Below are 13,716 nucleotides of genomic sequence, written 5' to 3'. Positions count from 1 at the left end.
GTATTGGTGTGTGGTTCCTCCTGGCCTGGTGCTGTGCTTGCCTGTTTTCTGAGTGCTGGGATTTAAGGCAGGCCCCACCATGCCCGCCTCTTCTTCCTTGTTTTCTGAGAGGAGATCACTCTTTCATTAATTGAGGAGCTCAGTGACTCAGCTCCATTAGTGGCCAGCAGGCTCCCAGGCTGCCCCTGGCTGCACATCTGCAGCCTTAGGATCACAGGCGTGCTCCACCCTGCTCAGCCTTTTACCTGGAGGCTGGGAGTCTGACTGAGCTCAGGTCTTCCTGCTTTTACTGTACACACTTTACCCACTGAGCTGTTGTTCACAGTTCTGATTTACATATTTTAACAGAGTAAATTACTTCAGAAATAATTGCCTGCATTCGGTTCACAGAGGTTCTGTCATTCCCTGAATCTGGGCTTTCAAACAAGTCCATTGCTGCTGTAGGTGATTGACAGCACCACTGCCATTCAGGCTTAGCTGAGTAAGAAGGTGGCTTTGCCGGTTAAACCATTGATGCTTGCATTCTGTTTTACAGTGGGGAAATGGTGTATAAATTGAAAGGTGAAATTGAGTTTAGTGGAACTTCTGTGTTGTAAATGCTTTGTATAAATCATTGATTTCAACACTGCTTGTCTCAATGAATTCTTTGTAGAGAGCGAGGCAGAGCTCTGGCTCTGGGAGCGGCCGTCGGGGCGCCTGTGGGATTGGAGTAGTGTTGATTCTGGATTTTTTGCTTGTTGTCATTTGCTTGCATGATTGAGTTTTTAGATATAATCTTAAGCCACCATTTTATTAGCAGTGAGGTGTGGGCAATAACCACACTGTCCTTGTTAGATTACCATGATGACCGTCCTACCGTTGATGTTGCTGTGACTTGGCACTTCAGTCCTCTGAAACCTTATAACAAGTCCAGAAAATATAGTCCTTTTCTTAATTTCATGGAATTGAACACAGGAATACAGAGCTTAGTAATTTATCCTGAGTTGGGAAGTAAATAAAAAATAGTGACGGCTACTAGAGCGCCGGCTCCATGGTTAAGAGTTGCTCCACCCTCTTCCAGAGGACCCTAGCTCAGTTCCCAGCACCCGCATGGGGGTGGGGCTCACCGCCGCCCGTAGCTCCGGCTCCAGGGTTTCTGACACCCTCTTTTGACCTCCACTGGGACTTCCACACACAGGAAATATACTCATCCACATAAATATAATAGTAGTGGTGGTAATAATAATAATATTAATAATAATACGATGTGGTGGTGGCGACACGGGAAAGCAGAGCAGGAGGGCACAGGAACAGTCTGGTTTTGGAGCTCAGATTTACTTCTTTTTTCCTATGTGATAAAATGCTGTTAGACATTGTGCCCAGCCTGTGTCCAGGAAAAGTTAAGCCTCCGTTCTGGGTTTAAAATCTTCCCCCTTTTCCTCTCATATACACAACTTACTATCTAGCACCCCTCTTGTTGGCTTATTGGATATTGAGTATTTGACGATGTCCTATGAGACTTTAGTTTACACTGTTGTTTACCTGTGTGCGGAGGTCAGAGAGTGGTGCTGTTGATCCTAACTGCCCTTCGCTCCCTTTATATCCTGACCTTTGATCTCCTCTTTGCCCTGGGCTGCTGGAAGTTTTCCCCAACTCAGGCTTCTCCACCACCGCATTCAAGGCTGAATTCTTTTTCTGTGCCAAGGGTGTCTGTCGTAAGCCATTCCAGACTGTTCTTTCCTCTGGGTTATGCTGCAGCCCACATCGGTCCTTGAATTGATTACAGGTTTTATAGTGCATGCCAGGCCATCTCAGTTCCAGCGTAGTTGATGTCTTGGGCTAGCTAATCTGTTGCTTTCACTTTTTGGAGGTGGTCTGCTCTGCTTATAATGATATGGTTAACAGCGTCTTCCCTATCCTTCAGCCTCTAGGGATTGTTGGACTTGTGTGGTACCTTCTTGTCCTCTTGTTTGTTTCCTGGGGACAGAATTCCCTCTTACCTAGATTTGTTGTCTGCTTTTGCTAATTCTTGTTTTATATCTCTGTTTTACTCCTTTATGAATTTGGAGTCATTTGTAATTTGTGGCTTTACTATGGAGGTTAAGATGAGACTGTCCGTAGAGCATCCATTACAGAAGCAGAACCTTACCTCGGAGCTGTCAGTCACTGTGATCCATGCTTCTCCGTGTCTTTTTTCGTGTGTTAGGGAGCTCTCTGGCTGGTTGGTATTTCCTTAAGTAAGGCAGAAACATGTTTATTGGTGTATGTGTTTTGTAGTTTTATTGGGTTCTTATATCTCCTTCTCCCTTCAACCTTTATTCTACCTTAATCCCTTCCAACCCCCCCAGTACTAGGCAGGAGAGCAGGAAGGCTCCAGGGAAAGGGGGCGTAGGTCTCTTTAGACTGCATCTTGCTGATTGCGCATCCAATCATCATCATCAGAATATTTAGCACCCCAGTAATTGCAAATGTGGCACCAGGGCAAGCAGCGCCCACTCCAGAGAGCCAGTGACAGGTGTAGTTAGCAGCTGTGGACAAACCGACCCTGCCCCATAGCCCACAACTGGGATTAAGACAAAAGTATATTCACATACCATAACTGGGTTTTTAAAGAAACTAAAATTCTCACAACATATGTTCTTATTCTTTGCAAAATGACTGATCTTTATGTGTTGTAAAGGGCTTGTTGGATACAACTCAGTGGTGGAGAGATTATCTAACATGTAAGACTCTGGTCCAATCCCCCAGACTGAAAAACCTTAGACAAATAAAAAGTTGGTGTGTTTAAGCAGGGTATCCGAGGCTTTTTGCATGACTGTATGACAAGTGACTTTCCAGGGCTAAGGACGACTCTGGCAGGCGCGTGCTAATGTTTGGGAGGCTCCGGGTTCAGTTCTCAGGACTGGGTGGGTGTGGGGTTTGGGTGAAGAGAGAGAACAGGAGCAGGAACATTTTAGATAACTGGCACTTTATTTAGAGAACTTGAGTGAGAACCTCCGGGTGGTTGCTGAGAATCACACCCAGGACTTTGTTCATGTAAGCAGCACCCTGTTAGCAGGCTGCGTTCTTAGCCTGTGTCCCAGCCTTTAGTCCGTCTTTGCAGTCCCGGGTACCCTGCAAGCCTCTGCCTGTAGGTGCTCTGTGCTGCTTCCAGACTTTGGCCTGGACAGCTTCTCTGGTCTCAGTCACGGAGTCTTGTTGTCTCCTGTTCCTTTGCCTTGTAAATCGTAGTTTCTATGCTGTGACTGGCTTCACCATGCACTTCTAAATTCTAAATGGGGGGACTTGTGCTGGCTTCCTGTCCAGTGTGGTAAACGGTGCACCGAAGGTGAATGTTTCCTAAAGTCTTCAGAGCAGCTTTCAGGCTCTTCCATAGTCCAGGTCCAAGTGAGACCCAGCGCAGCTCCGGCCCCGTCAGTGCTCTCGTCTTGAGCTTCGTGTGCTGGACCTTGTTTTTGTCTTCTAGATTATTTCTAGTTCTTAACTACGTACCAGATTACTAGATAGGAGCCTGAATCGATAAACAAAGTGCTCACTGTGCAAATGTGAGGGTCTGTGTCTGACCCCAGGACCCACATAAGAGCTAGGAGTGAGGATTGACGCCCACTGTGATTCCAGTAACTGGAGGGACGGCGGCCCGGGGCCTGCTTACCAGCCAGCCTAGCTTAATTGGTGCTCCAAGTCCCAGTGAGAGACTGAGTCTCAAAATGCATAAGGTGGGTCAGATAGCTTCCCTCTAAGTCCCACACCTGTACACACATATACATGTGCATACCTGTGTATTCCCTGAGGGCACACACACACACACACACACACACACACACACACACACACACACACACACACACACACTCTCACACTCAATCACACTCACCTCTGAATACTCCCTATCCCTAAAGAATAAAGAAGTGGAAGTTTATAAAAGTTAAGTACCTCGTCTGATAACACCGTGAGTAAATATTTGAGTGACAGGTGGAGTTTTTTCATTGCCCTGTGCTGTGTCTCTCTGCCTTCCCAGTTCATTGGTGGAGACATCAAGGAGGCAAATTATATTGGTTGCCTGTTAGATTTACTCCTTGATAGTTTTATATATGTATACTTTTATAATGCATTTTGAACATATTCACCTCCCATTCCCTGCTTACCCACTTCCTGTGCTGCATAGAACCCTTCGACCCTACAAATCCACATTCTTTGTTTATGTCTTAGAACAACAGCAGCCACCACCTGTGCTGAGTTTGTCTAGGGTTGTTTGTGTGTGCATAGGTGTGGGGTAATTAATGAGAAAGGGGCAACTTACCAGTGGCTTTGCCCCTGAAGAAAATTATTTCACATCCCCCAGTAGCAGCCCCACTGGGGATCAAACACGCCTATTTCCATGCGTGCTGGGATGTTGTGTGGGTGTGGGCATAACGGAGTCTTGTGAAGATAGACAGCCTTGGTCGTCGGGAGGTCAGAAGTCCAGAAGACAGCGTTGCACAGCCCTCCTCCTCCTCCTCCCTGCACTCCAGCCTGCAAGCTCTGTCCATTCTCCCTGCTCAGTGTGCCCCGAGCCTTGGGAAGGTGGGGCGGTGCTGAGGAGCATAATGGATGCTCACCTTGAAGACAGGACATTCAGCAGTCACTTGTTCAGCACTTAAACCAGGATGAGCCTGTGTACTGTCTACTACCTACTGCAAAAGGCAGCTCTCCCAGAGCAGGACTAATCCGTAGAGTGAGTTGCTGGCACAGCTGCCCTGGTTAGAAAGGCCTTGTGTCCCCTTTTGGTGCTAGGGATTATGGGGAAGACAAATGAGATCTAGTTACCCATGCATGTTGTACGGCCTTCCTGTTGGCTCCTGGTCTTGTAGCGCCCCTCTCTGACTTGCGCAAGGAAAGCAGTGCCTTGCTGGTTCTGGGTTCTGGGTTCTGCCCCAGGCAGCTTTGTCTGCCCCGCTGCTCCTCTGCTGTCTGCCTTGCATTTCTCAGTTCATTTGCTTACATTGTCCCAGGTTCCAACCATCATCCCTCATCAAGGTGCAAGCAGGCATCACTTTAAGAGAGTCCCCTGAGAACACCTTCCTTATTGGGACACATAAGACGGATGTTAATCCGTTTCCACAGTGAGTCATACTTGTTCCTGCCTGAAAAGCCTCCCACACAGTCAGGTCTTTTACCTGAGAGGCTCCAGTGCAGAGATAACGTAGCATGAAAATGTGATCAAAAGAAAATCTAAGAAAGAAGATGCTGATATTTTTACTTTATGTTAATATTTGGTGGAGACTGTAATGGGAATCATCCTAATTTATTGTACTTGTAAGACTCTTGTCCAAATAGGAAACTCCATTTGGTTTACATAGAGGAGCATGTCAGTGGGTTGGGCGGGCCTGTTGGATAAGTGCAATGTTTGCTCTTTGTAGGAAAATAGATAATGCCGTCTTTCTAATTATGGTTCCTGTAGTATTCTACCCATGGTTTAAGTGCATTGGGTCCCTTTTCCATTCTTCACCTATGTGTTTGGGATGCATAGGGGTGTGTGTGTGTGTGTGTGTGTGTGTGTGTGTGTGTGTGTGTGTGTGTGTGAGATACTCACACTCAGGTTCATAGGTATATGGAGGCCTGAAGTTGCTGTCAGAAATCACCTTGCCATTCTTTGACCAACTCAGAACTCTCCAGTGTGGCTAATCTTGATGTCAGCCTGCTCTGGGGAATTCCATGTTCTGCCTTTTGAACTGGCGTTACAGGAGGGGCCGCTTCTCCTGTCTGACAAGTGCGTGGGTTTCTAGAGACCCAGGCTGTGGTCATCAGGCTTGTGAGCCAAGCCATCTTCCCAACCCAGTTGAGTTTACTTTAACTGGGAAGTCTTTTGATTATATTTTTAATCATGGCATTTGGGGTTTGTTTGGTTTGGTTTTTCTCTGGTACCAGGGACTGACCAGGGTCTTAGACAGTGTTTACCATGGGCTACATATCCAACCCAAGCTAACATGTTGAACAGTAAATATTTTTACTTAAAAAAAAAAGTCGTTTCTTTGTAGTGTAATGTTTTCACGTGTTCACTTTACTAACAACTCATTGGTGGCTCATCAGGTCGCATTACTGCGCCTGGAATTCATTGGGGGAATTTTTGAACAGTTCCCCTTCCCCCCAGCTACTGCCTTGATTCAGGCGGCTCTGTGAGTACTGTGTGCACCCTGAAGGTGGGGGGAGGGTGCGGGGGGTGCGGGGGGGTGCGGGGGGGGCTTTTCTGTTGTTTGTATCAGACTTGTCAGATAGTGCACGGGCTGCGGTGGGACTGTGGTGCTTCCTTCGTTCTGGGTTGAGAGGTCACCGTAAGCACCTCTGCTTAGATTTCCCTGGTAAGACTCCTCCCTCTTTGCTCTGCTGTACTGCTGCACTGTCTCTGAGAACGAGCGCACTAGGTATTTAAGATGGACAGGAATGTTACTTTTGCACCTACTTCCCAGGGTTGTACTTGAAAAATATGTTTTGTTCTTATTTGTTTCCTTTGGGTTCATTCTGCTTATTTTATGTGTATGTGCATACGGTGCCCATAGAGGGAGGACACAAAGAGCACTAGATCCCCAGAACCGGACTGAACTAGGTGACTGCTGTGTGCTTGACACTGGCCCTGGGCCCGCTTCCAGAGTGCCCCGTGTTGTTGATTCCGGTGCTCTGTCTTCAGCCTGACACTGCACTAATCATCTCTTGGGAACAAGGAGCCTGAGTGGTGGTACTAGTTGTCGAGAGTGTTTTCTGATTCTTGGAAACATTTCAAAATAGATTTTAATATTGGAAATTATTTTAAGGATTCTTCTTCAATGGGGATAATTCCAGAAAACATGGGCTTTACTTTCATGTCAGGTGGCACCAAATAAGCTTTGGTTTGCTCTAAATGTTTCTATTCAGATTGTTTTTTGAAGTTGGGGTTTTATGCAGCCCCGTGGACTCAGGAAGCAGCTGAGGAGGCCCTGGTCCTCAGTGCTGTCGTCTCCGGGGAGCAGGGACACCTGCTCATTGTTCTTAAGCTTGCAGTGTTATAGAGAAACTAAGGCTATTTTTACTTAAATAAAAATTTTCCTTTTCTGCAGCATTGAAAATAAACATAAGGTAGAAGGTTTGCTTGAACTTACAAGTTCAAGACTAGTCTGGGCAGCACAGTGAGGCCCTGTCTCAAAAATAAGCAAAAATAAAAAGAAACACAAACGCGGAAAGCGCCAAAGCCAGCAGCAGTGAAGCACAGCTTTGTGCCCAGGAGAGCAGAGACAGCTTAAGAAGACCATGGTTTCGGATGAGATGAGGGATTAGAACTCTTGCACACAGCTCGTACTGTCGGTTGGTAGGCTGGCTCTGCCGTTGCGGTAAACGGTAGAGCCTGTCATTAGGCTGACCGTAGTTGCCATGTAGGTCAGCACTGATCCCCTCAGTATGTCACCACGAATTGCCAGAGGGTAATGACCACAGGGAAGCGTGCACGTGGATGTGTGTGGAGATGTCACCTCCAATCGTCAGGGGGCAGAAACAGTTGAGATTCCCATTGAGCAAATAAAGAAAGAAAATGCCATTTGCAGGCTGGGGCCCAGTGGTCAAGAGCGCTGGCTACTCTTGCCCAGAACCTGAGTTTGTTTCCCAGCACCCACGTGGTAGCTTATGACCATTTTAACTCGGGTCATATATGTGGTGCCACATTCATACATGCACGCAAAACACACACATACTAAATAAGAAGGGATAATCTTTAAAGAGTGCCATGTGTCTGCAGAGGGGACATTGTTCAGCAATACAGGAAGTGAATAGCTGGTGCGTGCTACCCAGCATGCGCCTCCGCCATGATGCCAGGTAGAAAAGAGCACTTGGGACGAGGGTGGCCTGTATAGGGCTCTGGGCCTCGGAACTCGGGCCCTGAGATATGAAGGCCTGGTGTGCTGGGGTGCGTCTGAAATCCCAGCACTGGTGAGGAACAGACAGGGCTTCTTGAGGCTTACGGGGCAGCCATTCTAACCAGATTGGTGAGTTCCAGGTTCAGTAAGAAAAACCAGTATTTTTCAATTTAAAAAAAGTGGGTAGGGGATGGGGAGCCTTTGAGGAATCCATCTACTGTTGATTTCTGGTTCCACTCACAGGCACATGAGTGCATGGACATTGGACATGTTCACCCAAGCACAGAGACCTCTTCACATGAGTCAGGCACAGAGCCTTGTGCTTAGGACTGTCAGAGGTGGAGGAGAGGGGAAGCCACTACTCATGTCTGTGGGATTTCTTTATGGACTGATGCAGATGTTCTGAATTAGGTAGTATCATATTAATAAACGTGATAATGTAGATTTGAAATTTTAAAAGATGCATTCGCTTTTATTTTCTATGTATGAGTGTTTGCCTTTGTGGGGTCTGTACACTGCGTGCCTTGTGCCCACAGAGGTGAGACAGTGACACTGGTATCCTGGAACCGGGCTTAGAGGCACTTGTAAGGCCTCTGGAAAAGCTCTGAAGCCCTGGATTTATTGCATATAAAATTCTTATCAAGGGCATTATGTCTGCGAGCATAACTGAATTCTAAAGTGATGACATTGGTTGCCTGTGAGGAAACTCCATTTTTTAGAGTAAATGTCTATAAAGTTGTGTTCCAGGTGCATATGGAGGGATTGCATAGCTTAGGAATTGTAAGTCATGAACTAAAGCACTAGTGGGTCCTGTTTGCTTTACTGTGATCAGGTCCTTCAGGGCTTAGACTATCTACACAGCAAGTGCAAGATAATCCACACTGACATCAAGCCGGAGAACATCCTGATGTGTGTGGACGACGCGTACGTGCGGAGAATGGCGGCCGAGGCTACGGAGTGGCAGAAAGCAGGTGCTCCTCCTCCTTCTGGGTCTGCAGGTGAGGGAGCTGAGCCCTCATTGCTCGTCTGCTCGGGGCTGTGAGCTTCTAAAGCTCCTCAGTGAAGGCAGTTGTGTCTGACGTGTACATACTCATTAGGAACTTTGTGTAAGAGTTTAGATGTTGAAGATACTTTTGCTTAAGATGAGGTTTGAGTTAATTCTTTTAACTCTTTGTCTTCTGTTACCTTTGCTCTGTACTCAAAGGCTATCTGGATTCTTAGCTTCATCACATAGGTGCATGCTCCTGTGTGGTCCAAGTTTCCATGGAGAGCATACGACCGGTTTCTTGTAGCCCACCTGCAGTCTTCTGATTTTTTTTTTTCCTGATTTGGGTTTTATAACAAATGTTTTCTTTCCTTAACTACTATTCCTGCTTCCGTCTCAGTTTAGCCAATAGTTTGGTGTTGGCTGTGGAAGCTCCAGGGTGGGGAGCTGGAAAGGGAAGCAGGGACATGAGCACTAGCTAGCATCGTTTCTCTTGGGAAGTTAAGAGGCTTCATTGGGGAGATTGGGATGGAGATTGGAGTGGCTGTGCTTCCCTCTGGCTGACTGACAGGGATCCAGAGAGAAGCGCTGCTGCCTCATCACGAGCACCATCATGATGTCATCACCTCACCTCATGCAGCCCGTTTATGACGCTTCTGATGCTGCCAGGCCGAGTTCTGGAGCCATGCACAGTGTGCTGCACTGTGTGCCTCAGTTCACGTGTGTGGTGCTTTCCATGTAGTCTTAGACATGACTGTGCACCTTCTCTGCCAGCTAGCATGTCCATTGCCTCGTATGCAAAACATGTTCCGTTATGTGACTGGCTTGTAAGCTCTTCCATTTCTTTTTCTTTTCCTCTGTAATTATTTTGTCAGTGCTTTGAGAGAGGCCGTTTGCAAGAAAAGTGCTTCACGTGCACAGCGTCTCCTGCGGCCTGGAGCTGCGCAGTCTGTTTGAATTGCATAAGCCAGGTCCTATCTTTAGCAATCTCTGAGGTGAAAGTTGTTCAAAGTTGGGTAGTTATTAAAAGGCAATATTATCTCAGTTTGCAAATCAAATTCCCCAACAGTGCCTGTCTTCCTCTGATCATCCGTTTTGTCTTATTTTGTTTTAGTGAGTACGGCTCCACAGCAGAAACCTGTAAGTATTTACATGTGATCAGCATGTCAGGAGGGACCGTATTTACATGTGGCCAGCATGTCAGGAGGGACTGTATTTACATGTGATCAGCATGTCAGGAGGGACCGTATTTACATGTGGCCAGCATGTCAGGAGGGACCGTATTTACATGTGGCCAGCATGTCAGGAGGGACTGTATTTACATGTGATCAGCATGTCAGGAGGGACTGTATTTACATGTGCCAGCATGTCAGGAGGGACTGTTTGTTCCTGAGCTGCACAAACTGTGTAGCAAATGTCATAGTCTTCACTAATTTAGAGGTGCTTGTTTGTAAATGCTCTGTCATTCAATAGGGCATGACTTCCTGCTGTGGACGGGAACAGTCAAAGCCAGTCTCCCCCTGGGCTCTCTTGGCTGCTGTTGGCTGAGTTCGATGAATTGCAAGGCTTTAGTTCAAATTTAAAATCTAATTGTTTCAGAATCTTTTTTTAAATGATTTCTGCCTGGCCTCCAAGTATCTTGTTTTGCCAAAAAACATTTTAATTTTTTATAGCTAGCTGTTTAAGTGAGAAGGATCATTATCTGTTCTGTGATCCTGTCAAATCAAGACAGTTCCAAGTCTGAATTGTTACAGGGGAGTCCAAATCACTTTTAAAAAAATTATTTATGTATGTGAGTACACTGTCTTCTCTCTTCAGACACACCAGAAGAGGGCATCAGATCCCATTACAGATGGTTGTGAGCCACCATGTGGTTGCTGGGATTTGAACTCAGGACCTCTGAAAGAACAGGCAGTGCTCTTAACCACTGAGCCATCTCTCCAGCCCCCAGATCATGTTCATAGCTCTCCCCTGAGCCTCAGGTTTGGGTTTATGGGTCTGAGAAACTTTGCAGACCCTCCTAGCCAGGGCTTTCCAAGACTTATGGCTGTAGCTTGAGGCAGAGAAAACTGTGGCTTTTCCTTTTTTCCCTTGTTTCTATCATCTACTGATTTCTGAAAGTCCATGGTGTTCACAGCTTGGTGTCAGAGCCACACGCAGACACAGTGCTGTTGGCACTGGTCTGGGCAGGTGCTTGTTTTTGTCGTTAAGGATTCTGGATACAGCCAGCAGCAAGGAAAGCTTGCAAGAGAAGATTCTTGCTCACAGCCAGGTATTTCACGGAGCTCAGCTCTCCTACTTTCCTCGTAGAAGTTAGGGGAGACTAACCGTGTGAGCACAGTCCTTCCCTGAGGTGGCTCTAGTGGCTGGGTTAGTGAGGAAAACTGAGTGTGTCCTGGAAAAGCAGTTACTGTGTTACCAACCTTTCAACTCCTAACGAGTGTTTTAAAGAGTGCTTTTCTGACCCAAGGTGTCATACTCCCGCCTGACACATACTCTCTTACCATGTTGTAGATAGGAAAAATATCTAAAAACAAAAAGAAAAAGCTAAAAAAGAAACAGAAGAGGCAGGCTGAGTTGCTGGAGAAGCGCCTGCAGGAGATTGAGGAATTGGAGAGAGAAGCTGAAAGGAAAATCCTAGAAGAGAACACCACCTCTGCAGAAGCTTCCAGTGAGCAAGATGGAGAATGCCAGCCTGAGGTGAAACTGAAAGAGGCCGAGTTAGAGGACACAGCTGAGGAAGAGACAGCAAAGGACAATGGTTAGTCCAGCTCAGAGCAGGAGGGAGGGCTGGTCGTGTGCGGGAGCTGCACACGGGGTCATTTCTGAGCTGGAGTAGCTGAGGGCGTCTGAGAGTATCTGAGCTGCCACCTCAGGCACTAAGGACGGCTTTCTCTCCCTCTCCTTGGAGACGATGGGGGCAGCGTAGTTCATTTGTGAAACTCTGCTAAGCGCAGGGCTGTGAGAAGGGGCGGAGGGTGTGTGAGAAGCACCTTAGTGTTAATGAGGACCCTTTCCTTATTCTGTAATTAGCCCTTTGCCTAACTTTAATGCAGCACAGATCTGCTAAGGCGACAGAAGGGAGGGTTAATGGCTGGAGAATGGATCAGTAGTGCAGAGGAGCTTGGCTCCCAGTTCCTCCAGTGTCATGGTGCTCACAGCCTCTTGTAACTGTAGCTGTGAGGGCTCATCAATGTGTTCACACACAGTTAAAAATTGAGCACCTTAAAGATCAGGTACAGTAGTAAGCTTCTTTGAAAAAGAAGGGACTAAAGTGAAAATCCAGCTTTACTTGTAATTTCCCCAGAGCTAACCTGTCCCTGACTAGAGGACTCATTACTGAATAAACAGAAACAGGATTTAGAATGCCGCCTTGCCTTGACAAGCAAAAGGCGTGTTCTGGGATCTGTCCGAGTTGCCTCCTAGCCGGGTGTGGTGGTGCATGCTCAGGATCAGGGAGCCCAGAGCTCAGGATGCAGAGGCAGAGGCAGGCGGATCTCTGAGTTAAAGAAGAGGCTCTCCTGTGTGAGGCCTGTAGTGCTACTGTGCATGGAGAGTCGACTCCGGTCTTTTAACCCCATCTTCTTTAAGGTGAAGTTGAAGACCAGGAAGAGAAAGAAGACACAGAGAAGGAAAACACTGAGAAGGATGAAGATGATGTTGAACAGGAACTTGAGAACATAGACCCTACGTGGATGGAGTCCCCTAAGGCCAACGGCCATATTGAAAATGGCCTGTATTTACTGGAGCAGCAGCTGGAGGATGAAGAGGATGAGGAAGATGACTGTGAAAACCCCGAGGAGTATAACCTGGATGAACCAAATGCGGAGAGTGATTATACGTATAGCAGCTCCTATGAACAATTCAATGGTGAATTGCCAAACGGACAGCCTAAGAGTCCAGAGTTTCCCACACCACTGTTTTCTGAGCCCTTAGAACCTGTGGCCTCTGACTCTCTGCTGTCAGAGGGATCACCACTCACCGAGCAAGAGGAAAGCAGTCCATCCCGTGACAGAAGCAGGACAGTTTCAGCCTCTAGTACTGGAGACTTGCCAAAAAGTAAGTGCCCTTTTGCATCTCTGTCTGCTTGCTCTGGGTAGGGTCACACCTATGACGTACTGTGAAGGGAGTTGACTAGGCGAGAGCCACGAGGTCCTATCCCTGGCCTTTCTTCATTACTGCATATTATTAAATGACATCAGATAGGTAAAATGGCCTTCCACCATTACCAACCTCACAGCTTTCTAGATACACCCTCTTGCAGCTGAGAGCAGTCGTTTTGGGTTTTCAAGGGAGCCCCGTCTGCTTTCATCCATACTGAGACGCCTTGTGTTTTATTTGATAGTTGCCCTTGTTTATACAACCGTGCTTTCTTTCTGTTTGTTTTGTTTTGTTGTTGGTTTGGTTAGTTTTTGTTTGTTTTTTTGAGACCTGTTTTCTCTGTGTAGCCCTGGCTGTTAATGGAACTCTCTCTGTAGACCAGATTGGCCTCAAATTCAGAGATCTGCCTGCCTCTGCCTCCTGAGTACTGGTATTAAAGGTGTGCACCACCACTGCCTGGCTCTATAACTCTGCTTCTGAGAAAGCATAATAACAGATTATACATTGGTTCTACATTCTGGTCTCCATGAGGTCCTATCTTCAAACACATAGTTTGTGTAAGTGCCATGTGGCTAATTGCACAATAACTGAATGAAAATTGAATATCACAATTGATTTTTATTCCGACCCTTAGGGGAAAAGTTCAGTGACTTTGCTATGCCCATAGCACATGACAAACAATTGAGCCAGCCTGACCCGGTCTGTAGCCTCCTCAGTTGCTGCCTCTGTCTGCTGGCTGTGCTGGATTGTCTTAGGCGTGGTGTTGCTCCCTTGGCGGTGGCAGCTTTATGC

The 13,716-nt window shown here is 46.9% G+C and overlaps 1 protein-coding gene across 4 annotated transcripts in view; it reads left to right on the top strand.

Annotated features, from left to right (window-relative positions):
- The window catches only part of Srpk2 (SRSF protein kinase 2), a 160,493-nt gene that overhangs the window by 125,508 nt on the left and 21,269 nt on the right, over nt 1-13,716 (top strand). For 2 of the 4 annotated variants that reach the window (XM_032907100.1, XM_032907098.1), the window contains exons 7-10: nt 8,671-8,836; nt 9,938-9,963; nt 11,338-11,584; nt 12,415-12,882. In XM_032907100.1, the coding sequence (XP_032762991.1) occupies nt 8,671-8,836; nt 9,938-9,963; nt 11,338-11,584; nt 12,415-12,882 (907 nt within the window). The remainder of the gene's footprint in view (nt 1-8,670; nt 8,837-9,937; nt 9,964-11,337; nt 11,585-12,414; nt 12,883-13,716) is intronic. The other 2 variants (XM_032907099.1, XM_032907101.1) reach the window with 1 other exon arrangement.

The sequence above is a fragment of the Rattus rattus genome, chromosome 6 (genome assembly GCF_011064425.1).
Source record: "Rattus rattus isolate New Zealand chromosome 6, Rrattus_CSIRO_v1, whole genome shotgun sequence".
NCBI classification, from domain to species: Eukaryota; Metazoa; Chordata; class Mammalia; order Rodentia; family Muridae; genus Rattus; species Rattus rattus.
This window is presented reverse-complemented; position numbering and strand designations above follow the sequence as displayed.